This window comes from Somniosus microcephalus, chromosome 11 (assembly GCF_052327205.1).
Source record: "Somniosus microcephalus isolate GS21.2 chromosome 11, FLI_Smic_1.0, whole genome shotgun sequence".
Lineage (NCBI taxonomy): Eukaryota > Metazoa > Chordata > Chondrichthyes > Squaliformes > Somniosidae > Somniosus > Somniosus microcephalus.
This window is the reverse complement of record NC_140997.1, coordinates 218,217,171-218,243,282: the sequence shown is the minus strand read 5'-3', so window position 1 is coordinate 218,243,282 and position 26,112 is coordinate 218,217,171. Positions and strand designations below refer to the sequence as shown.

Genomic DNA, 26,112 nt, shown 5'->3' with positions numbered 1-26,112 from the left:
ATGGATTCCATGTTTTTGATAGCAGTAGACGCACATTCTAAATGGCCAGAAGTGATTAAGATGTCGACCACTACCTCTGAAAAGACGATCGCAGTTCTAAGAACCATATTTGCAAGGAATGGGTTGCCGGAACACAAATGTTCAGACAACGGACCACAGTTTGTGTCAGAAGAATTCCAGAAATTCATGAAAAAGAATGGGGTGAAACACTCCACATCTGCCCCATATCATCCGGCTACAAATGGGTTGGCCGAGAGATTTGTACAAACGTTCAAAAAGGCGATAAAGGCCATGAGCGAAGACCATATTCCACTACAACACAAGTGGACAATTTCCTGATGGCACATCAAAACGCCACGCATGCAGTGACAAATCAAAGCCCTGCCATAATGTTCTATTACAGGAAGTTGCGGTCCTGGTTGGATTTGTTAAAACCCAATGTGTGTAGGGAAGTCGAAAACAAACAATTCCAGCACGTAAATAACAAGGCCACTTGGAGTTTCGAAATAGGACAACCAGTGTTGGCCAGGGACTATAGGAATGATAAATGGCAATCCGGAACAATTCGTGCCTGTGGTAAACCACTGTTAACCCTGTACATGTCTGTGTGGTAAACCACTGTTAACTCTGTACAAGTCCGGGCATGTCTCCACCCCTGGCTCCACCCCTAAGCCCGGGTATAAATGTGACTCACCACCCTTCCCCCGGGAGCTCTTAGGATGGATCCACTAGCAGAGGCATGCTCCAGTTCTTAGTCAATAAAAGCCTACTTCGTATAAGTTCAAGTCGTAGTCTTTGGTGTTGTTGATAGTGCATCAATTTTATTGACAAATTTTCGACATGGAGCAAATCTTGAAGCCGGAACGTTTAGACCTGGATCCTCAAGCAGCAGATGCAGCCAATAACTTTGAACACTGGCTGAGCTGTTTCGAAGCCTTCCTGGAGGCCTCCAGCACTACCGTCACTACAGATGACGCGAAACGGCTTGTCTTGAACTCACGGGTGAGCCACCGAGTCTACTCGATCATCCGAGACGCCACAACTTACGCGGCTGCCATCGCGATGCTAAAGGAACAATACGTGAGGCCTGTTAACGAGGTCTACGCCAGACACCTCCTGGCTACCCAAAAACAGCGCCCCGGGGAATCGGGCGCCGAATATTTACTGGCACTGAGAGTCCTCGTAGAAGGACTGTAATTGCAAAGCGGTGACGGCCAAGGAATGCACGGAAGACCTGATCCGAGACGCCTACGTAGCCGGCATCAGGTCCAACTATACTCGGCAGAGGCTGCTGGAACAGAGGGGGCTCGACCTGCAGAAGACGGTGGCCCTCGCTAACTCGTTAGACGTGGCCCTCCAGAACATGGACGCCTACCCCCCTGACCGGATGGCCACGTGGATGCCACGGGAGCAGCCATCTTGGGACCCGGTAAGGCCACAAGCCGCCAGCAGCCCAACTACAGCTGCAATGACCAGAGGCCAGAAATGCTACTTCTGCGGCCAGGCCAAGCACCCGAGACAGCAATGCCCAGCAAAGGACGCGACCTGCTCCAAATGCGGCAAGAAAGGCCACTATGTGAGAGTGTGCAGGGCGAAATCGACCCCCAATTCCAGCAGCGCTGCGTGTGAACCGTACAGGCTGCCATTTTGGACCCCACCAACCACGTGTGAGCCGTGCGGGCCACCATTTTGGGCACCACCAGCCGAGGGGGAGCAGCCATCTTGGACACCATTTCGGGACCAGGCCCCCAGCGCGGGCGAATACTACAGCGACCCACCGACCTCGACGATGGCCTCACCAATCTAGGCCCCATCAACTAGCCAGGTCCATGATGAACGTAAAGGTAAATGGCCATGCCACAAATTGCCTTTTCGACTGCGGAAGCACGGAGAGCTTCATCCACCCCGACACGGTGCGACGCTACTCCCTATTGGTTATGCACACACGCCACCAGGTCTTTATGGCCTCAAAGTCCCAAACGGCGGATGTCGGCGGCTACTGTGTAGCAACTCTGACAGTGAACGGCGTGGAGTACAGAGATTTTAAATTCCTCGTCCTGCCACAGCTCTGCGCTCCCGTACTGCTAGGAATAGATTTCCAGTGCCATCTGGAGAGCGTCATGATGGCATATGGCGGGCCCCTGCCCCCACTTAGTCTGCAGCCGGCAGAATTTAAACACGGCGCCGCGCAAAGTATGCAGCCTGTCCACCCTGAAGATCAACCCCCCCCCCCCCCCCGCGTTGTTCGCTAACCTCGCCAAAGACTGCAAGCCAATTGCTACTAAAAGCAGGCGGTACAGTGCCGGGGATAGGAGCTTTATCAAATCAGAAGTAGAAAGACTCCTGAGGGAAGGGATTATCGAGGGCAGCACCAGCCCATGGCGAGCCCAAGTAGTAGTAGTAAAGACCGGCGAAAAACAGCGCCTGGTTATTGATTACAGCCAGACGATCAATCGATACACGCAATTAGACGCATACCCACTTCCCCGCATATCTGACATGATCAACCAGATAGCACAATACCGGGTATTCTCGACGATTGATCTGAAGTCGGCATACCACCAGCCCCCCATCAGGCCTGAGGACCGCCAGTACACGGCCTTTGAGGCTGACGGTCGCCTCTACCACTTCCTCCGAGTCCCCTTCGGCGTCACCAACGGGGTCTCGGTCTTCCAAAGGGAGATGGACCAGATGGTTGACCAGAACGCGCTGCAGGCCACCTTCCCCTATCTAGACAACGTCACCATCTGCGGCCATGACCGGCAGGACCATGACGCCAACCTAGAAAAATTCCTCCGTACGGCCCAACGGCTGAATCTGACATACAACAGAGAAAAATGTATGTTCCGCACCGCGCGCCTCGCTATTCTTGGCTGCGTGGTGGAAAACGGAGTCATCGGCCCCGACCCCGACCGAATGCGCCCCCTCCTGGAACTACCCCCCCCACTGCCTAAAAGCCCTGAAGAGATGCCTAGGGTTCTTCTCTTACTACGCCCAGTGGGTGCCCAACTATGCGGACAAAGCCCGGCCCCTCATCAAGTCAACCTCCTTCCCCCTGACGGCAGAGGCCCGTGCGGCCTTCACCCTCATAAAAGAGGACATTGCGAAGGCCACAATGCACGCAGTGGATGAGTCCATCCCTTTTCAAGTGGAGAGCGATGCATCCGACTTCGCCCTAGCCGCAACCCTTAACCAGGCGGGGAGACCCGTGGCCTTCTTTTCACGGACCCTCCAGGGCCCCGAAATTCGACACTCCTCAGTCGAGAAAGAGGCCCAGGCGATAGTGGAGGCTGTACGGCACTGGAGGCATTACCTGGCCGGTAAACGTTTCACCCTGCTCACTGACCAACGGTCAGTAGCATTTATGTTTAACAACAGACAAAGGGGGAAAATCAAAAATGATAAGATATTGCGGTGGAGGATCGAGTTATCCACCTACAACTACGATATCTTATACCGGCCCGGGAAACTTAATGAGGCCCCAGACGCCCTATCCTGTGGGACATGTGCCAACGCACAAGTCGATAGGCTACGGACCCTCCACAATGATCTCTGCCACCCGGGGGTCACCAGGTTCTTCCACTTTATTAAAGCTCGCAACCTGCCTTACTCCATCGAGGAGGTCAGGACCATGACCAGGAACTGCCAGGTCTGCGCCGAATGCAAACCGCATTTTTATAGGCCAGACAGGGCACACCTGATTAAAGCCACTCGCCCCTTCAAACGTCTCAGCGTCGATTTCAAGGGGCCCCTTCCCTCCCCTGACCGCAACACTTACTTCCTCAATATTATTGACGAGTACTCCCGTTTTCCCTTCGCCATCCCCTGCCCGGACATGACCAGCGCCACAGTCATCAGGTGCCTCAACGACCTGTTCGCCATATTTGGCTTCCCCAATTACATCCACAGCGACAGGGGCTCGTCGTTCATGAGCGACGAGCTGCGCCAGTACCTGCTCGAGAAGGGCATAGCCACGAGCAGGACTACCAGCTACAACCCCCGGGGTAACGGACAGGTAGAGAGGGAGAACGCAACGGTGTGGAAGACCGCCATGCTCGCCCTAAAATCCAAGGGCCTCCCAATCTCCCGCTGGCAAGATGTCCCCCCCAATGCGCTCCACTCCATACGATCACTGCTCTGTACTGCCACAAACGCCACCCCTCACGAGAAGATGTTCGTCTTCCCCAGGAAATCCACCTCGGGGACATCACTACCGCCATGGCTGACGTCTCCGGGACCCGTCGTGCTCAGGAAACACGCGAGGAGCCATAAGACGGACCCCCTGGTCGAAAAGGTTCACCTCCTCCACGCCAACCCACAGTACGCCTACGTGGCGTATCCTGACGGGCAGGAGGACACAGTCTCAATTCGAGACCTCGCACCCTCAGGTACCACCCGAAACACCATCGATCACCATCCACTACCTCCACCCACCACCACTACCCACGACGCACCACCGGGGTGTCTACCACGAACTGACGACATGCCGGTGCCATCCCTACCCCGAGAGGACGACACGCCAGTGCTCCGTCCCACGCGAGAAGCGGCCGCGAGCAAAGAACCACTGCAACCAGCACCACGAAGATCATTACGGCAGACAAGACCCCCGGAGAGACTTTCGTATACGAACTTTTGAAACACTTCACCCCGCCGGACTCTCTTTTAAACGAGGGGTGAATGTGGTAAACCACTGTTAACCCTGTACATGTCTGTGTGGTAAACCACTGTTAACTCTGTACCAGTCCGGGCATGTCTCCACCCCTGGCTCCACCCCTAAGCCCGGGTATAAAGGTGACTCGCCACCCTTCCCCCGGGAGCTCTTAGGATGGATCCACTAGCAGAGGTATGCTCCAGTTCTTAGTCAATAAAAGCCTACTTCGTATAAGTTCAACTCGTAGTCTTTGGTGTTGTTGATAGTGCATCAGTGCCCGACAAGGACCCTTGATGTACACGGTAGACGTTGGAGAGAACGTAATATGACGTCATGCTGACCAACTTGTGGAATCGAGAACAAGGGTCGACCCCATGTCTACGGCAGAGACACCAGTTGAAGAAGTTATTGAGCCTGTAGCATCTACCTCAGACTCGAACGTACATGATGATGTTCAATCCATAGGAGATCAAATGGATGATTCACCCCAGCAACGAGAACCAGAGACCCCTGAAAGGCGTTATCCGGCCCGGATCAGGAGGCCTCCTCAGAGACTGAATCTTTGAACAGTTTTGTGTGAAAGTTGTATATATGTTATCCATGTAATGTTTAAATTGGGGTGTACACTGTTAAGCTAAAAGGGGAGGAATTGTAGTGTATGTAACCTGTACCACCTTAAGAGGATACCTTAAGGTGATGGACTACTTTTTGATGGCTCCTGTACATTGTAGTACCGGTGGTGACCACACCGGTATATAAACCCTGTGGAGCAAAGTGTATTCCAGTTCAGCCCTGACCCTCAATTACTAAAGACCTGTTTAATTATTTCTGTAGTCTGTGTCCAGTTATTCAGCATAACTACATTTGGAAACACAGACTCAACACCTGTTAGCATATAAACATCTTTCTATATACTGTTCAAAGCTAAACACAGCCTAAAAAGTTTGGAAACATTGCAAATGCATTGTTATTATAATTGAGTATACTGTCTGTTTTATATAGCATGCCAAATGCCATATTATTAGCAGTGACAATCATTCATTTTGGTTTAAAAATATAATCTAGTTTAAGCACTCTTTAAAAATAAACAAAGCTCCATATATTTAAATGTGTTTACAATTTGTGGCACTTTTGCTGGTTATAAATATCATATCTATACAATGTTGGTAGCTCCGTCTGATTATTTTACACTAAACATCCACCATCCATCTGGACCATGTACTGCCTACTGCTCCTGAGTTCGAGTACTTGCACCTGCTGAGAGAGGACTGACAGAGATCAGAGCGAGGAGGAGATTATAAGTATGTAGAACGATTTTTTTCTTTTTAGGCACGTTGGAATCTCTCTGATACCTGGTAGTTATTATAAGTATATGCTTATTTCAGCATCATTTATAATACTAGTCGATCTACCATGGTATTCTGGGGTCTGGAGCAGAGCAACCAAAGGACACATTGGAATATTATGGCCACTTCTGTTTATAGAGTTTTTATCCTCTGCAAATCTCTGCTATTCACTCAGGCAGCTGGGTAGTTGCTGCCATGTTCAGCAGAGTTCCCCCCCCCAACAAACTCTCACGATCTGGTGCTCAGGGAGCTCCAAGAGGAACAAGGGGCTAGAAATGGACTGGAAGGTAGTCCCGGGTACCTACCAGGAGCTCAGGAGCATGATGCAAGCAGCTGCAACCCTCCCCTAAACTCTGAAAGGGTTGGTAAGTCTGATGTGTTAAATGTATCATTAAATCTGCCATGTAAGACTACCTTCATGCAGATTTTATGCCCCGCAAACTGGAGCTGTGATTTGTACAAGCCTTAACATTTTTGCAGGATGTACCTTTAGGTGTGACTTTTACGCTAAGTCTAACCAATATAACAGAATTAACGTGAAGTTTTTAATGTGCTCTCGTCCTTCCAAAGAGATAGCTTCCCATCCTCAGCCATCTACTGGCTCCAATAGAGTTTCAGCTGTGATAGTGAGCCTCGCACCCTTGCCACTCTACCCTTTAAGTTGTTTGGGAAGTGGGTCACACAGCTAACCAGTGATATCTCCTCCATTTTCCTAAATGGAAGAGTAGTAAGATCACAAGTCCACTGAACTAAAAAAATAAAATGATTTGGTCAACTTATTAGCAGCAGAATCAGAAAATTAGTAATTATATAGTACCAACATTACCAAATCAATAGCGACAGTTCTTTTAAATGCTTCATAATGAAGAAATAAATGCCAGGGTAGGGTAGTTTGCTGGAACGCCAGTGGTGAATTTTTGTACGTTGCTTTCCCGGCCTCTGGAACCTTTTCCTAGAAAGTGCTGCCATCTGAAACTCAGTACAGGAAACTTTCGATTTACCGGCACCTAAATAACCGGAAATCTCGGTTAACCGGCAAAATTCAGGAGTAGGTTTTACTTCATATTTATTTGCCTTCTTCCATCTGTGCTGTGCAAGGGTGTGGCTGCAGCTGTTGCTAAGCTACAGAGATGCTTGAAACTTGTGTTCATTGTTCTACAGTTGTTGCTAAGCAACAGGGTTTGTTGCTTTATACGGAGCTGTCAGCTCTCTCTATCTTTTACTATAGCGTTCGGTTATCCGGAATTTTTGATGAACCGGCACCACATCGATCCCGTCCGTGCCGGATAAAAGAAAGTTTCCTGTAGTTGTATCATCATAATATTTGACATAAATACAGGAAACTTTGTGCTATCCGGCATCGACGGGACCGAGCTGTTGCCGTCCCATCAAAACTGCCGGACAAACCAGCGCTAATGTTGAAACATACGGAGGTTTTGAGCTCCGTATCTGGCAACAAACCCTGCTTCTAAACAGTCGGCCGTACCTTACAAGCGTCTCTGTAGCTTAGCAACAGCTTCAGCATGACCTTGCAGAGCCTGATTGGTGGGGAAAAAAAAAGCAACGAAAAGAAAAAAAACCTAACGAAACGGCTCCTGATTTTTGCCGGTGGCTCGAGCAATCCGGATAAACCAAAGTTTCCTGTACTGCACAGCTTTTTCTACAAACTAAAGAAAGTTTGCCAGAGATATTCTCATGAAGATAATGGTTCTTCAAGATAGCGGTACAAATGAAGCTTTCATGGGGTTTGAACTTCTGCCTGATACTAAATGACATTTGGACCATAACTGGCACAAGACATCTGGGTGCGGAAAACATTGGCCCACCACTATTAAAAGTTGACTTGTGCATTATTGATATTGTGAAGATCCACGTACAGCACCTGATAGTGGAGTCTTCAGCTTCTTCCAAATAAATGCCAGACACAGTTAAATGCAGAACAGTATGTTTAAGAACAAATTGTCACTGTGCTCCTGGTCAACAGCACAACATCAAGTAATCCATCGTCCTTTACTCCACCCCTTCCACTCAGAATCTTTGAGGCTTGCCTTATATACCCAGCTTGCCCTTCCTCATCGCCAGAGGCAAGAGGGGCCACAACTCCACCTTCCCATAGTTCAGCCCCATTGAATCATTACAATAAATAAATAACTGCTAGTTGTGGACAGCAGGCGTAAAACCGTTGCAACATGCTTCTTGTGTCTGAGAGCTCTTTGCAGCTCGCATGCATTTGTGTTGAAATATGCATATGGTTTCCTTTTGCACTGTCACACTGCCTGTGGCCCACGGCTAAATGGACCTTACTGTGACCAGCAGACCAGTGCGATTAAAAAGCATTGCGTCATTCAAGCTATTTTTAAAACTCCTGTATGTAATTCGTTTTGAATATTGGTTTGCGATGGTGTCAGTGTGTAAATGAACCAAATGTGGCTTCCGTTTCTGAGTGACTCCCGGGGCAATTCTAACCGAACTCGCCTGTCAGGAACCTGATGGGATCAGACGCAACACTGGTTTTACTCGCTGCAGGATTTTGCTCTCCTTTGAAGTCAACGGAAAGTTATATTGGGCGGGGTGTAAAACAGTCGTATCACCCGATCCTGTGGGTTTCCCACCCGGGCGAGAATTCGCCCTATGTGGCTTGACACCTTACGATGTTCACAGAGACAAAATCTCCCAGCCAAGGGATTGCACTGAATGACATGACTTAAGACCGTGTCCAAGATTTACCTTGTGGTGAGTTTACGAGCTCAACTGTGAGGCGCAAAGCATCTGGGCATTTCCAACCAAGATGGAGGAAGGGGTAGCTGGTGTGATGGGCATCGGGGTAAATCCTAGCAGCTGGCTGTAGAGCATCATTAGCAGAGGTTGGGTAGATCTCAGTTATCCTAACTGGGGAAGCATTTCAGGAATGAAAAGGAGAGAAGGAAACAAACAAATCCTCACTCCTCTTTCAAAATGGTAAAACCCGCTTATGTGCAAAACCATTTTTATATTCATAACAACAGAAAATGCTGGAAAAACTCAGCAGGCCAGGCAACATCCGTGGAGAGAAAATAGAGTCAACGTTTCGGGTGAACCCTTTGTCAAGACTAAAGAGGCACAGGAAATGAAATAGGTTAAGAAGCCAGGCTGGGAGAGAACAAAAGAGAAGAGACATTAAGAGGTATTCAAAACGAGACGAGATGGTGATAGGACTAGTGGAGACAAAAGACGGCTCTAGATTAGGTGTGAAATGCACTGGCAGAGTGAGAGACAGCTGCCATGTGGGAGAGAGAAAAAAAAAGAAAGGGAAGGGGGGCGGGGGGGGGGAAAGGCAAAAACAAAGGTGTGGATAAAAAATATAAGCAAAAATGTAATAGGGGCCGAGGTTATGATCTGAAATTGTTGAACTCGATATTGAGTCCGGAAGGCTGTAAAGTGCCTAATCGGAAGATGAGGTGCTGTTCCTCGAGTTTACGGTGAGCTTCCGTGGAACAATGCAAGAGGCCGAGGACGGTGAGGTCCGAGTGGGACCTCAACATATTCATGTTGTTGGCAGTAGAGTAACTAATATTCTAATAGTTTGCTTTAACATCGGTAATATTATTATGATATTGCCAGCGACATGAAACTTTCAACTAATGAATCGGAAGAGTCCTTTCTGTTGAGGACCTCTGGCACAGCCGTTGCTTCGGAAGAGCAGCAAATGAGCAGATTACTGCTTCATCGCATCCGCTTATAGGTTGACCCAGTTTCCCAGGCACACAGACGTGAGAACTCAGCCGAGTGACATGTCTGATGCTGTGTTTGAAGCAGAGGCAGGCTGAGGGGGTGCAAGGAGCTGGCACTGGCTGGGTTGCGGATCCACTGGAGCAAATAAAACGAGGAGGGATTGGGCATAACTTAGGATTTCATTTAAAGAAGAAAAAAAAATGACACACTGCAGTATGTAGTGTGTTCGGCGGGATTGCACTGCTTTTCAGTTTTTGCATCTAATGGATTGTATTAACTATGTGGGAGCACCTTCACCACACGGACTGCAGCGGTTCAAGAAGGCGGCTCACCACCACCTTCTCAAGGGCAACTAGGGATGGGCAATAAATGCCGGCCTTGCCAACGATGCCCACTTCCCATGGATGAATTAAAAAAATGTGGGGTAGTCTGAACTCTGATGCATATATTGGCGCAAGAAGTATAGCATTTAGCAATCCTGGTATCTGCATTTACTGTTCAACGATGTTGTGGTGTATTTCTGTGCGCGATAAACCTTTCTCTGTTATGTTGAAAGCAGCGTGACGAAGTAAATTGCAAATCTGATGAAAATCGCTCCTTTTACAGGCCTAGTGCATGTGGGGTTCCTTCCCTGTCCTTCCCTGTGCCTCCAATCCCACCTCCCCTTTGGTGTAACAAGGGCTAGCGGGGACACTCTGGAAACCAGGAAATTGCATGGTTTGATCCACTATTTTTTTTGCGGGTTGGTACGTGCTCATTTCTCCCTCTTACACAGAGCTTTGCTCTGCCTCCCCTCCCCTCCTCTCCTTGGTGCTTCCCTATACCCTGCACGTTTCCACTGCCAAGCCGATCTACCAGTGGGGAACATTTAATGGCCAAGAGGAGAAAACTTTTCGGGATTTTCCAGACTCATTTAAAAATGGGGCAATTCCTTCAGTTTTTTTGTTACATAAAAACAGTCAGAATTTACATGTGTTTGGGTCTCAGTTGTGCCATTTGCATCTCTTGCTGAATAAAGATAACATTCAAATGGTCGACTGTTTCATCTTTAGGCCCTGTAACAACTTCACTTGGCACAGAGTGTATGAAAACCTAATCGTCTGATTGGATAGTTCCAATTTGCTTGTTTTAATAAAATGTACATTTAAATGGTCAGGTGCTCTGGAGCATGTACATTTTAAAATAATTGTCCTTAAGGTGTGGGTGTCACCGCCAAGGCCAGCATTTATTGCCCATCCCTAGTTGCACTTGAATGGCCTGTTAAGAGTTTTGTGGGTTGGTGTGTGACTGGAGTCACACATAGGCCAGACCGGGTAAAGATAACAGGTTCGTAAACCAATTGTTTTTTTTTTACAACAATCTGACAGCTTCTTGGTCACTTTTAGTGGCTTTTTAATTCCAGATTCTTTTAAAAACTGAATTAAGTTTCACAAACTGCTATGGTGAGATTTGAACTTGCACTCTCTGGATTATTAGCCAAGGTCTACTGGCTTGCTAATTCAGTAACATAACCACTACTCTACTGTACTCCTAGCCATGCTCCATGATCAGCCATGATCGTATTGAATGGCGGAGCAGGCTCGAGGGGCTGAATGGCCTACTCCTGCTCCTATCTTCTATGTTTCTATGTTTCTACCATACAATGGTGTAGTGGCCTGCAAGTTGCCTACTCGGTTGAAATCCTGAGCTCGACTGTGTCGCTGTGTGGAAGGTACTCCATTGCAGAAGGCACATGGCCTCGGAAGGGAAGAATAAAATAGAGAGCATTATGCCATCAAAATAGCCAATTAACTAGTCCAGCTCCCTAAAAATCAAACTGCTTGAATAAAGAGAGACTCCCCATGGACTGTTTAACCCACTGAAGATTTAAGCAGAATTTTGAGCACGAAAGTAAAAAGGAAACAAAATGTACAGGTTTCTGTTTAAGTGAATTCCCGGTACATTGCAGCATTCTCAGTCTGTAGCAGTGTCCCCAGTAGGCAGCAGCATTCCAAGTTCAATTGTGTAAATTAAAACGATACTTGAAAGCTGTGAGTTCAAGTCCCAACCCAGAGTCTTGAGCACATAATCTAGGCTGACACTCCAGTGCAGTGCCGAGGGAGCGCTGCACTGTCGGAGGTGCCGTCTTTCAGATGAGTCGTTAAACCGAGGCCCCGTCTGCCCCTCTCGGGTGGACACACAAGATCCCATGGCACTATTCGAAGGAAAGCAGGGGAGTTCTCCCTGGTTCCCTGGACGATATTTATCCTTCAACCGACATCATCCAAAACAGATTATCTGGTCATGGTCACATTTCTGTTTGTGAGAACTTGCTGTGCGCATATTGGCTGCCGCATTTCCTACATTACAACAGTGATTACACTTCAAAGGTACTTAGTTGTCTGTAAAGTGCTTTGGGATGTCCTGCGGTCATGAAAGGCGCTATATAATTACAAGATCGATCATTTGCCATCATAGTGTCACATCACGTGAGGTGCTTTGGCAGGCTTATACGGCGAAGGGTGCAGAGTGACCTGTTTAGTGCTGATGCAATGGTGTCAGTACATCACTAATAGGATCTTCCACTAGAAATTAGATTAATCATAAAGATTAAGAAGGTGAAAGCTCTTTGTAAAGTGGCACAAACTTTCCTTTTGCCCAGTTAGGCGACATTTTGAAAGGAGATTTCAGTGTGGGCTACGTAAAGGAATTGAACCTGTCTGAAAACTCTCCAGTGCTGCCACTTTAAACTGCGTTCGTTGAACAACTCTATTTCTACTTTGTAACAAATCGCCACCAGAAAACTATAATTATTTCTTGGAGATTTATATATCATTGTATAAAAAGAAAACTACGCGTAGTTTGAAAGCCAAACACAGGTCTTTAGTCCTGTGTTACAGGGTATAGAAACTTATGAATAGTGCCTACTATTCAAAGTTTAGGGGACTAAATGCAGCTCTTTCACACTGTTGCCCCATTTTAAATACATTCATTGTTTTTACCGGAGCCTTAAAATCATTAGTAATCATTCCAACCTCCCAACCTGTTCTGTTCAACGCTGTGAATGACGCATTTGCAGAGAGCCCAAGATTTAAACCAAAAATCTCTGTGCAGGTGCCAACTGTAGCCCATGCTGTGTAGGAAAAGTTTTCGTCTTCACACTGGGTCAGTGCACAGGTCGTTCAGTTAGTCCATACAGTGTTACTAATATATGGGGATTTTTCAAGTTTCGGAAAATAATTCTCCTCTTCATTTCCCCCTCCCTGCCCTCCCCATTTCAGCTTAGAGGCCAAGCAGGTAACCTGTCCCAGGCCCCTACATTCCTGGACCAGTCTTTGGGAGGTGCACAGGGGCATTCCGTAAGGTTATATCCTTAGTTATAATATTTTTGAATCTAGCACTTTTCCTGTGGTGAAGCTCCTGAACCTTAATGTGACATCTCCTTAAGATTATCTGCTCATTATCACATTACTGTTTGTGGGACCTTACTGTGCGCATATTGCCTGCCGTATTTCCTACATTACAGACTTTTGGATGAAACGTTAAACCGAGGCCCTGTCTGCTCTCTCAGGTGGATGTAAAAGATCCCATGGGCACTATTTCGAAGTTCTCCCCAGTGTCCTGTTTATCCCTCAATCAACATCACTAAAAATAACAGATTATCTGGTCATTATCCTATTGCTGTTTGTGGGAGCTTGCTGTGCAAAAATCGGCTGCCACGTTTCCTACATTACAACAGTGACTACACTCCAAAAAGTACTTCATTGGCTGTAAAGCGTTTTGGGACATCAAAACTAACCACTTTGGCTGTGTGATCGATCACCTTCCTGAACTTACGTCCTACTTTCCCTCTCGGTATCCATCATTCCTCCTGTAAGGCGCCTTGTGTGTTGAGGTGCTCTATAACAGTCAAACTGTTCTTGTTGTCCGGTTGAAGCTAAAGAACTAGTCTTGTGGGAAGTTGGGGGTACAGTTTCGAAGTAAACAAAACTGAATATGTAACGCATGCCATTGTGAGTGAGCAGCTGCTGAGAGTTGGCACTGCGAGGCGAGTGTTATCGGCAATTAGAAGCAGCGACAATAACAAATTTATATAATGGCTGTTTGAGCCACCCACAGTGCACAAGTAACAATCGCCTGTGATTCACTGGGGGGCTCAGTGAGAGTGGAGTGACAGCCGCCTTTTTTTTCTTTACCCCTCTCAATAAGCAACGCTAACAATCCAATGGGTCACAAGCACCGTTCCCTCTAATTTTTTTTGGCGTGCGCGGTCCCTTTAACTGGCTGCGCGGACCATTCAAATTTTTACGCATGCGCGGTTTCTTGCATTGTAAAGCCGGTGAGCGGCCTGCGCTGGACCTCCAGACCACCGCGCAGCCACTTAGCGGGAACGTTGGTCACAAGGCGATACAGGACCTTTATGTGAGACCGTGGGGTGAAGGGAAAGGGGAGGAGGAGCTGTGGCCAATCTAGCAAAGTTTCCAAGCTATTTCCATTAAAAAAAAACTACGGACTTAAGCCTGCTCCCTGCTCCTTCTGACAGTGCAAATTGCCCATGCTCTGTCACAGATGCTCCCAAATTTATTATAGGGTAAATTCACTCCCAACGAGGAAGGAGCATGGGTCAGGGAATCAGCAGTGCAAGATTAGTAGCTTTTTCAGTGGCTGCACATTCACAGTGGCATGCGTCACAGATTCAGCCTGATTTACTTCTAAAATGTACCCCCCAACTTTCCACACGGTTAAAGGATTCGATAGGGTAGCTAGAGACAATATGGGAGTTGGAGCAAAGGCAGGTAAATGTGAGTTGAGGTACAGGTCAGCCATGATCTAACTGAACGGCGAAACAGGCTCGAGGGACTGAATGGCCTTCTCCTGTTCCTATGGGCTGAGTTTTCATTCAGAAGTCGGGAAGGAGGCGGGACTACAACTTGCGGGGTTGTAGTCCCGCCTCCATCGAGATGCGGCCAATCCACGTGATTTTCACTTGATTGACCTTGTTGAGCCCGCCCAGCGGGCTCAGCAGGCCAATTAAGGGCCACCTGGCAACAGGTGACGTCACAGACTGCAATTTCATCTGTCAAGACGTGTTGACAGATGAAATATCAGTGTATCACAGCTGCTTGAAGCTGTCAAACACTGACAGTCTTACTTCTAACCTGAGTCCTTCTACGCAGACTCAGTTAGAAATCTCACCGGCACTGAAAGCTGCAGGCTGTCACTTTTGACAGATCGCAGCCATTCTGCTTTCTGTGCCGGCTGAATGATGGACTCCCGAAGCCTAGAGGAAGGAAGGCTGTAAAGGTAAGTACAGGTAATTTAAACTTCTTTAGACACACCAAACACACTTACCTTTGCACTCATGCACCCATCACTCACCTGAACACCGACATCTCGACCCCTCTAAGTCCTTCAACCCGAAGGCCTGACTCTTCTAACCTGGCGTGGTTTGGAGCCGTCGGGAATCCCACAGTTCAAGCTTCAAAATAGGGATTAGGCTAAAAACTGCCTGTTAACTACCTGTTGACAGGCAGTTAATTGGCACTAATCCCATCCCGCCTTGGGTCGGCGGGTCCCAGTGCGGGGCGGGTACCCGCCTCCTTTGAAACTTACATGGAGGCGGGTTTTGGGCGGGATGGTGTCGGGACCCCCGAATTCAGGATTTTAGCCCCCCGCACGCCTAAAAGCCCTCCTCACGGCACACTGAAAATCAACCCCTATGTTCCCAACCCCGACCCATGTTCACATGCCTGACCCATGCTCCCATTAAGTATGGCTGCCCGTGGAGAGCACCAGATCCCTGAATTTACCCCCACGAGCGAGGTGAATGACCACAGGCAACATATTGTAGGAGAGGAAGCTTTAATGAAGTTTCTCACTGACCTCCATCCAAACCCCTCCCCTTTCGCTTCCTGATTGAGTGGAAGCATTTGGAGTGGGGAAAAAACGGCAAGGCTTGATCGGGAATGAAGCCGCAAATATTTGGGGAGGAAATTTGTGTTTTAATAAAAGTAAATTGGCAGGCATAAGTTGCAGTCATGTTTGTGTTGTGTGGTAGCGGGGGAGTGAATGAGCGGAATGAGCAACACCTGAGACGTCTCTAGACTTAGTCCAGTTCAGAACCTAATAGATAAAATGCAGTTGGAAAAAAAAAACCCGTGCCACATTAATGGAAAGTATCCACATGGTGATAGGCTGTTCGAGGTCATGGTTAAGGTCAAGGCTTTTGCTGGCATAGGTAGGAAAAAACAATTATGTTTAACGTATTTTGAAGGAGAAATGCAAGCAAACAAACGGCTTCAGGCAAAGGTTCGTAAGCAAGCGTCAGTTCAGCTCAAAGTTGTCGTCAGTTAGAATTCCAGAGGAAAGTTAGGGGAAGGCAACGTCAGTGTTATGCTGTTCAAATATTCAGTCACACACAGCCGCCTCTGTTCCCAAAGCCTAAATCTGCAGAGAGAATAATGGATGCGAGCAAGTGTGAGTCAAAGGCTGAAACTTAATTGAGGGGTTCACTTGGGGAAATCCAGCAACCCTGCTCTTCCAACAGGGAAGCTGAAATCAAAGGGAGCTTGGGTTGGAGATCGGGCTACTGATTCTCTGACTGGTGCTTTGACCAAGTGTGGCTCCTGAATGCAGGATCACTGAATTTACATAGAATTTCATAGAAATTACAGCACAGAAAAAGGCCATTCGGGCCGACTGGTCTAAGCCGATGTTTATGCTCCACATGAGCTTCTTCCCAACTTACTTCATCTAACCCTATCAGCACAACTTTCTCTTCCTTTCTCCCTCATGTGTTTCTCTATCCACTCCAACATGTGGTAGCAAGTTCCATATTCTAACCACTCTCTGGGTCAAGAAGTTTCACTTGAATTCCTTATTGGATTTATTAGTGACTATCTTATAATTATGACTCCTGTTTTGGACACCCTGCAAGTGGAAACATCTTCTCTACATCTACCCTATCAAACCCCTTCATAATTTTAAAGACCTCTATTGGGTCACCCCTCAGCCATCTCTTTTCTAGAGAAAAGAGTCCCAGCCTGTTCAATCTTTCCTGATAGTACTCTCTAAGTGTGGTCTAACCAAGGTTCTATATAAGTTTAACATAATTTACCCTATAGAATAATGGATACCTATGAATGAGTTAGAGGGACTAAGCTCATTGAAGGGTTATATTGATTATATATAACCATTGAATTGATGGGTGTACACAGAATAATGGTATCTGGGAACGGATTAAGGGCTGTGGCCTTATTCTACAGTTCAGGTGTCAGAAAACTGAAAGAGAAGCACAAGCAGGTTCTTAACATCGTATGATGTCCTTGACTAGATGAGAGCGTTGAAATCAACCCTTAGCATTTGATTGTAATATGCACTGGTGGTGGTGTGGAGCATACATCCTCCAAAGCAGTGGCTCACACAATCAGGGTCATGACTCTTAACTCCCTATGATAATATCGCTGAGATCAGGAACTCATTGTCTGTGGAGTTGCAGTTCTCACCATATCTGAACAGTGTCATAATTGATATTCTCAAACACAAGTCCCATAAATTAAGCAAAGGAATGTAACAAAAGTCATCTTTGAGTGAAGGCAACTTTGACCTAAGGTTTATTTTTAGTTAATTATTTTGCTGCAGAAAAACCTGCTGATTGTGAAGTTTTTGTTAACCCTTTCTCAACTGCTACGGTACAACCTGTTGGCTGCACGTTCCATATTTTTGCATTCAATCCTTCATGCATTGTTTTCCAGCCTCCTCAGCTCTAATACAAGATGCAATAACGCACCCAACGATCAAGTAAGAGAATAACGGCCACAGGTTTATAATGGTAGCATGGCGACTGAGTTGAAACTTCAACAGCTGGTGCCATGGAGTGTTGAGATGCGGGTTGTATGCTGCTGTGGCAGGGCCAGGTAGTTCACCATTTGAGGGGGGAGCAGAAGGTGGAAATGGAAAATCAGAAGTAGAGTTAATACCTGGTTACTTGCTGACATCTCAGGGTGGCTGAAGAGCAGAATTGGTAGGGATGTTAACAACGTGCCTTCTTACACACAGTTAGTATGTGGTCTAGGAAAATCTGGAAAAGGAGGAGATAAAACCTGAAAATAGAAGGACAAGTAACCTCACAGAAGTTCTTTTGTAATCCTCACTGTCCCACAACTTGATAACATTCATGGAGGAAGTTCTCTGTCTTATTGGAAGCCCAATTTTAAGATTTCCTTACTTGCTGCTACCTCTCTGAGACCTTAACAAACTATAAAGTTGGGTGTGGGAAGGGAAAGGGATCTGGCAGGAGCTACTGAGGTGGTGACCATGGGTTGATAAGAAACCAAAAGAAGCTGAAAATTCCTGAGGTTCAGCGTGCCATTTTGACACCAGCAAACACAACTCTTAATTGGTCAAGGTAGCCTTGCCTCAGCACCTACCTGCAGTAGCATGTCAAATCCAAATCTTAACACTCCATGGCACCAACTATTGAAGCTCGAACTTTGCCAACATGGTACCATTGTAAGACTGTGTGACATGTTGTTTTATGCTGAACCCATAATACAGCACATTTTTGACTTAGTAACTTCTCTGACTTTGCTGACTCGTGGAGCCTTTTAATGTACCCCCCAGACATTTATCATTCTCTACGCTTTGAGTTAGTTTTGAGTCAAATGGAATGTAAATAGGATTTGAATGCGTGGTCCGACTATCAAATCCCTCCTGTGTATTTTTCACATTCATCATGATGCAGTACCTTTTAAAACTGTATTTATATTATGAATTTTATAAGTTATACAATCCACCAGGAGTAGGTATCATAAACTAAAGGAGAATAGAATCACAGAATTGGCCATTCGGCCCGTCGAGCCCCTGCCAACTCTCAGCTCGTCCCACTCCCCTGCCCTTTCCCTGTAGCCCTGTAATTTTTTTTTCTTTCAGGTACTTATCCAACTCCTTTTTGAAAGATAAGATTGAGACTGCCTCCACCACCCTTTCAGGCAGTGCATTCCAGATCCTAACCACTCGCTGCGTAAAAAAGATTTTTCTCATGCCGCCTTTGGTTCTTTTGCCAATCACCTTAAATCTGTGTCCTCTGGTTCTCGACCCTTCTGCCAATGGGAACAGTTTCTCTCTATCTACTCTGTCCAGACTCTGTTCATGATTTTGAACACCTCTATCAAATCTCCTCTCAATCTTCTCTGCTCCAAGGAGAACAACCCCAGCTTCTCCAGTCTATCCACGTAACTGAAGTCCCTCATTCCTGGAATCATTCTCATAAATCTTTTCTGTACCCGCTCTAAGGCCTTCATGTCCTTCCTAAAGTGTAGTCCCCAGAATTGGACACAATACTCCAGTTGGGGCCGAACCAGTGTTTTATACAGGTGGTTCATAATTTCCACACTTTTTGCACTCTATACCTCTATTTATAAAGCCCAAGATCCCGTAAGCCTTTTTAACTACTTTCTCAACCTGCCCTGCCACCTTCAATGATTTGTGCACATATACCCCCAGGTCTCTCCATTCATGAACCCCCTTCAAGATTGTACCCTTTAGTTTATATGTCCTCTCCTCATTTTTTCTACCAAAATGTATCACTTCACACTTTTCTGCATTAAATTTCATCTGCCACGTGTCCGCCCATTTCACCAGCCTGTTTATGTTTTCCTGAAGTCCATCACTATCCTCCTCACTGTTCACTATACTTCCAAGTTTTGTGTCATCTGCAAGTTTTGAAATTGTGCCCTGCACACACACGAATGAAAGAAAAACATAGAACAACAGACCAACACAGATTTAAAGTAGATATCTATTGCGCATGCTTCTTATTACCGGTTATTCTGAAGCAGAATAATGAGTGTGACACCCAAAGGACTCTAAATCTAGGGCCTCCTATGTTAGCATGCACTAGAGAGGGACTGCATCTGAAAACATTTTGGTTGGTCTAGTTGGAGAGAATATGTAATTTTCCTGAACTGAGGAATTTCCTACAGTGTACGAATCCAAGTTGTATGCAAAGACCCACTTGCTGTCATAGGACAGTGATGCGCCAAGTTGTGGCAAAGAGCAGCAAGTGCACATTTCAAAGCAGTTAAAAAAGCTTACGGGATCCTGGGCTTCATAAATAGAGGCATAGAGTACAAAAACAAAGAAGTTATGATGAACATTTATAAAACACCGGTTCAGCCTCAACTGGAGTATTGTCCAATTCTGGGCACCGCACTTTAGGAAGGATGTGAAGGCCTTAAAGAGGGTGTAGAAAAGATTTACAAAAATTCCAGGGATGAGGGATTTCAGTTACGTGGATAGACTGGAGAAACTGGGGTTGTTCTCCTTGGAGCAGAGAAGATTGAGAGAAGATTTGATAGAGGTGTTCAAAATCATGAGGGGTCTGGACAGAGTAGAGAGAGAGAAACTGTTCCCATTGACAGAAGGGTCGAGAACCAGAGGACACAGATTTAAGATGATTGGCAAAAGAACCAAAGGCGACATGAGGAAAAACTTTTTTACGCAGCGAGTGGTTAAGATCTGGAATGCACGGCCTGAAAGGGTGGTGGAGGCAGATTCAATCATGGTTTTCAAAAGGGAGTTTGATAAGTACCTGAGGGGAAAAAATGTGCAGGGCTACGGGGACAGGGAGGGGGAGCAGGACTACATGAAGTGCTCTTGCAGAGAGCCGGCACGGGCTTGATGGGCCGAATGGCCTCCTTCTGTGCTATAACCATTCTAACCCATGTTGGGGTCCAAAAAGACCTTTGCTGGAAGGCCAAGCAGACAATGGTTAGAATAAAGTTGGGGAGACATGCCTGTCACCCAGTAACAGATTATCTCCCCGTAATTACATGCCACTGTCCCACCCCTCTTGTGCAAGCTCAGATATGTAACTGCTAGTCTAAAGTAGCTCCTGTGTAGTATTTGAAAGAGACACTGCCCTTTGTTAAAAAAAAATGTAATAGACTTTTGTTTGGGTTCGAAGAAGGGGAGAGGAGCTTTGCTTTATTTGCTACACCGTGATGTCATATGCAAGTAAGCCAGTGATCCAGTAGTGTACAACTTAGGAACGGTTTTCTGAATTTGCGTTGCTGGCGGGGAGCCTCACTTACCAGCCATGTGTTTTGAGAAATTATGGGTGTGCTGCTCAAGGTTTTCTGTCCCAAAATCGGCAAGGCTCCCCACCAGCAATGTGGATACTCAGGTCTCCAACTGAAACAGCTTTGGCTGGCCTGGTGCTCAGAGGATACATAGAAATATGTAGAAGTTACAACATGGAAACAGGTCATTCGGCCCAACCAGCCCGTGTCATCGTTTACCATCCATATGAAGAAATATTCCTAATCACATTTACCCGCCTTGTTCTCATATCCCTTTATCTCCTCTTGCTTCCTCTTCAATCTAACCTTCCTCTCCAATCTGACCTTCCTCTCCAATCTGACCTACCTCTCCAATCTGACCTACCTCTCCAATCTGACCTACCTCTCCAATCTAAGCTACCTCTCCAATCTGACCTACCTCTCCAATCTGACCTACCTCTCCAATCTAAGCTACCTCTCCAATCTGACCTACCTCTCCAATCTAAGCTACCTCTCCAATCTGACCTACCTCTCCAATCTGACCTACCTCTCCAATCTGACCTACCTCTCCAATCTGACCTACCTCTCCAATCTGACCTACCTCTCCAATCTGACCTACCTCTCCAATCTGACCTACCTCTCCAATCTGACCTACCTCTCCAATCTGACCTACCTCTCCAATCTGACCTACCTCTCCAATCTAAGCTACCTCTCCAATCTGACCTACCTCTCCAATCTGACCTACCTCTCCAATCTGACCTCTCCAATCTGACCTACCTCTCCAATCTGACCTACCTCTCCTATCTGACCTACCTCTCCAATCTGACCTACCTCTCCAATCTAAGCTACCTCGCCAATCTGACCTACCTCTCCAATCTAATCTTGAATGTTTACATGGTTTCTGCCTCAACTACTAACCCTGGATGTGAATTCCACAGCCTCACAACACTCTGTGTAAAGAAGCTTCTCCTGCCATCTGTTCTAAATCTCTTTTATTTAATCTTGTATCTATGACCTCTCATTCTAGACCCCTCAGCTACTAGAAACCGCCTGCTTCTATCTTCCCTGTTCCATCCTTTCATAATTTTAATCTCCTCTATCTTTTCACCCTGCACCCTACAAAAAGCCTCAGTTTATCTTGTCATTCTTCGTATTTGTACTTCCTCATACCAGGCAGTGTCCTCGTGAATCTGTGTTGTACCCTCTCTAAAGGCTCGATATCCTTCCTATAGTGTGGAGCCCAATACTGCACACAGTACTCTAACTGAGGTTTTATTAGGGTTTTATATCATTACTTTGTGGCATTTATATTCTATCTATCTTGTGATATATCTTGATAAAACCGATAATTCCATTAGCCTTTTTTATGGCTTTATTAAGCTGAGGTGCTGCCTTTAATGTTCTGTGAACCTGTACCCCCAAATCCGTCTGCTCTTCCACAGCTCCGAGCCTGCTTCCATTCAGAATATAATCACTCCTGTTATTTTTACCTCACACTGAGTGACTTTGAATACCACTTGGTACATTTTAGCCATTTCCCCACCTGACACCTTTGGTCTTCTAAAGAATTAACTAAACTTCCTATTTTGATATACAGGAAACTTTTTTTTTATCCGGCACTGACGGGACCGGCGTGCTGCCGGTTGATCAAAAAAGTCCGGATTACAGAGAGGTATACTTACTAAGGTACGAGAGCCCCATACACGGCCACAGATCCAGGCGTCCCTGTTGCATGGCAACAGGTGCAGGAACCCCGGTTTCACGGCCACAGATCCAGGCGTCCCTGTTGCATGGCAACAGGTGCAGGAACCCCGGTTACACGGCCACAGATCCAGGCGTCCCTGTTGCATAGCAACAGGTGCAGGAACCCCGGTTTCACGGCCACAGATCCAGGCGTCCCTGTTGCATGGCAACAGGTGCAGGAACCCCGGTTACACGGCCACAGATCCAGGAACCCCGGTTACACGGCCACTAATATGAAGTAAAACTTACCTGAACCTACTCCTGAATTTTGCTGGTTAAGAGAGATTTCTGGTTATTTAGGTGCTGTTAAAAAGAGAGTTTCCTGTAATTTGTCAAATTTCAGCACCCTTCCCTCTAGGCATATATTCAAATCATTGATATACTTAGAGTACAGAAGTGGCCGAGAATTGTACCCCCATGGAACACCATTACTTGAACAATCTGAAAAACTGCCTTTAACTCCTACTCTCCATTTTCTCCTTTCTAACCTTAATCCCATTTACTATCCTCCGCTAATACCATACCCCTTAATCTTCTCTAGTAACCTTTTGTGTGGTACCTTGTCTGGGGTTTTCCTAAAGTCCGTGTATACTACATCCTCGGCATTTCCCACATCCATCATGTCTCAAAGAATTCTGTGAGGTTCATCAAGCACGATCATCCCTTTAGAAATCTAGACGTGGAAAAACAAAATCGAACCAACAGTAGAAACTGGCTTACTTTTGTGTCAACTTGAGCACAGGAAAGAGGAAGATTGCAGTGCAATCACGGCGAGCAATCTTTGTTCAGGTGTGTGGGCAATCTGTGGTGAGATATATGGATCTACAACATGGGGGTGAAATTTAACTTTGGTGGGGGTGCAAAAACAGGCGAAAACAATTTGGCCACTGGTTATGCTGCCTTCCCTAATTCCCTTGCCATCGATGGAAAGAAAGATTGGGCGGCCAATTCACTGCCGCCCGTTATGTGCCCCACCAAGGTTGAATTTCACCCTCACAGTGTCGAAGTTCTCCCAATCTCACTTCTCCCCCGACAATACCCACCTGTCCAACTAAGAGGGCTTGGTGGACAGTCTGCTCCCTGGCTCCTGCCAATGCCACTTTGGAACTAACTGCTAAGAGGCAAAAAGAATGCCCTCTCGTGATTCACCCTTCATTTCCTTTTTGGTTTTTCTCCCTCTCTGGGCAAAATGGCCTGCTTAAGCTTTGAAATTCCCCCTGACTGAACAACTGAGATTGAGAACACTATGGGCTAGAAATTGGCCTCTTTTGCACCACCCATTATCACCTCCGGGGGGGATAACGGGGCGCTAACAACTTACCAACTGGGCGCGGCGAAATGAACAACTCCCGCTAAATTGGCCGAGAGGTTTGCGGCAGCGGTAACACATTGCGCCACGATCTCCTGCGCCCGGAGATTGTGACGTCATTGTCCTGCGCATCGCCCTGGTAACGCCCCGGACCTGAACTTTGGTTCCGCCCACTGCAGCATCGCCGGGCGACAACACCGACAGCTGCAGGAGGCGTTGTTCGGGAGGCCGGGCACTTCGGGGCGGAAGTTAAAGGGGAGGTTGGCGCGGTAAGTATAAAAATTGTTGCAATGCATTTTTCCCAATTTTTTCCATTTTTCTTTGGCCGCAATCGATCAGGCCCGGCACTCTGCTGGAGTGCATGGGGCTGATCGGGTCAGGATCTCGGCAGTGCTGCACGGGACATTGTGCAGCGCTGCACCACTACCGCCCCGCCTGCCTCCTTTAGCGCTCTAGGAAGGAAGTGGAGCGCTTGATTTAGCGCTCCACTTCCTTCCTGGAGCGCTAACACCAAATTTAGAGAAAGCTGAGAATCATTAGCGCCAGGCGCTAATTTTTGCAGCTTTCAAAAGTCAGCGCCCCAAACAGGACGGCACTCAATTTCTCCCCCAATATATGGGGCAGTTGTGGGTATAAACCCTCATCCTATGACTATGTCGGGCAGCCACTGATCTGGACTAACTATCATACCGTTGAGTGATGTCAGCACATTCCACACCCAAAATCTACTTTAAATGTAGCATTTGAAATCTAAATTGATTCAAACTCAGACAATTTTGTTTCCTCTGCCTCCTCGACCCAGAAGGGACTAAATTGGATTGCTCTTTCAAAGAGCCAGCACAGGCTCGATGAGACGAATGGCCTCCTTCTGTGCTGCAATATTCTATGATTCTAAGTTTGGATCCATTTAAGCTCTGCCTGAATCTGCTTTGACCACTTTCTTGGCCATAGAAATGTTCTCGATCATGAAGGGAAATATTGAGCGGTGGTACAGGAAGCCTGAAGAGGCTGCGAAAATAATCGCCTGGGTTTTGCGGTAAAAATAACGGTGAGGCTGTTTGCGCTCACCGTTATTAAAGTCTGAATAGGACAGCAACTTCCAGCAGCCACATATATGTAGTTAAACGCGGAAATCGGGAAGTTGCTGTCCGAGTTGCCCTGCTCCTCCAGAAGCTGTGCTATACCGACATCTTGCCGAGAGACTCTGCATTGAAACACCTGGAAGGGCATGAAGTTGCTGTACTTATGTGATAGATACCCACTAAACACTCCAGAGAAAGATAGGGCTTGTCCATTCCAGTGTAAGCACATTTTTAATGGCGGGATAACTCTTAATTACTGTCAAACAACCTCTCTGGCACTGAAAATTAACTTTTACAAGTGTGGAGTCTCATTCCTTCAGATTTGAATTATTGTTGGAAATTTAAAAAAAGAAAAACATTTAAATAATTGTTTTTATTTACTTTTTCTTTGTCTCGTTTAGCTCTTAATCCCATCTTGCTTTCCGTACATGATTTGGCATTGAATTAAATATTCTAACTTGCACTTCTTGGTTCAGTTCTGCGCTGCGCAGTAACAATTCTTCCATCTGATTGGTTGAAGAGATGCACAGTTGCTTGTCCTGTTCACACAGGTCCAGATCCCCTGTAGAGGGCGCCGAGCTGTTTTTGTATTTTTAATTGCAGCAAGTTCTGGTGCAAAGCCCCATAGAAAGTCTGTGGGCAAATGTAAGTGTAATGGACGGCTGGCGCCGTTAGTTCGCTGCTGAGGTCAAAATCCGGCCCAAATAAAGATCACGGTTGACGATATTTTTTTCTAAATGTTTTTTTTTTGCAGTAATTTCCACGTGTGTTCAGACAACAAGTAAGGCAACATGGAGTGCGTTCAGGTAGCCAAAGAGGCCGAAATGGTGGAAATTATTCCAAATGGCAATCATGCGGAAGATCTAACTGTGCCGATCAAAATGCTGCCAGAGGAGGACAGGTAGGTGATGGCAACTGACTATTTGTGGCTCAAGTTCCTGAGGTCTGTTATTCTAGCAGAAAATGGTCACGGGTTCTCAAGGTTCTTATTGCTGGTAATGCGACACCTTGTCATAGCAGCACAATGGCCATTTTGCCCAATTTTTAAAAAATAATTGGAAGTTATTCTATATATTTTCTCCACTTGCTGTTTCCTCTAGCTTTTCCCATGTCAAGCCTGGCTGAGAGTAGATTGCTCCCACCAGGCATCTGACAAGTCATAGGGAGGGTGAGGCAAACATAGAGGCTACTGCGCTCCCTCCTGCGGCCACTCAGAGAGCAGAGTGGTATC

At 46.6% G+C, this 26,112-nt stretch overlaps 1 protein-coding gene across 4 annotated transcripts in view; it reads left to right on the top strand.

Annotated features, from left to right (window-relative positions):
* slc38a3a (solute carrier family 38 member 3a) overlaps window positions 1–26,112 on the top strand; it is a 224,898-nt gene that overhangs the window by 67,995 nt on the left and 130,791 nt on the right. For all 4 annotated transcript variants that reach the window (XR_015080074.1, XM_086001973.1, XM_086001971.1 and 1 more), the window contains exon 2: window positions 25,636–25,782. Coding sequence is in view for 3 of the 4 variants with exons in the window: in XM_086001973.1 (XP_085858099.1) it covers window positions 25,673–25,782 (110 nt within the window). In the remaining variant the exon portion in view is untranslated. The remainder of the gene's footprint in view (window positions 1–25,635; window positions 25,783–26,112) is intronic.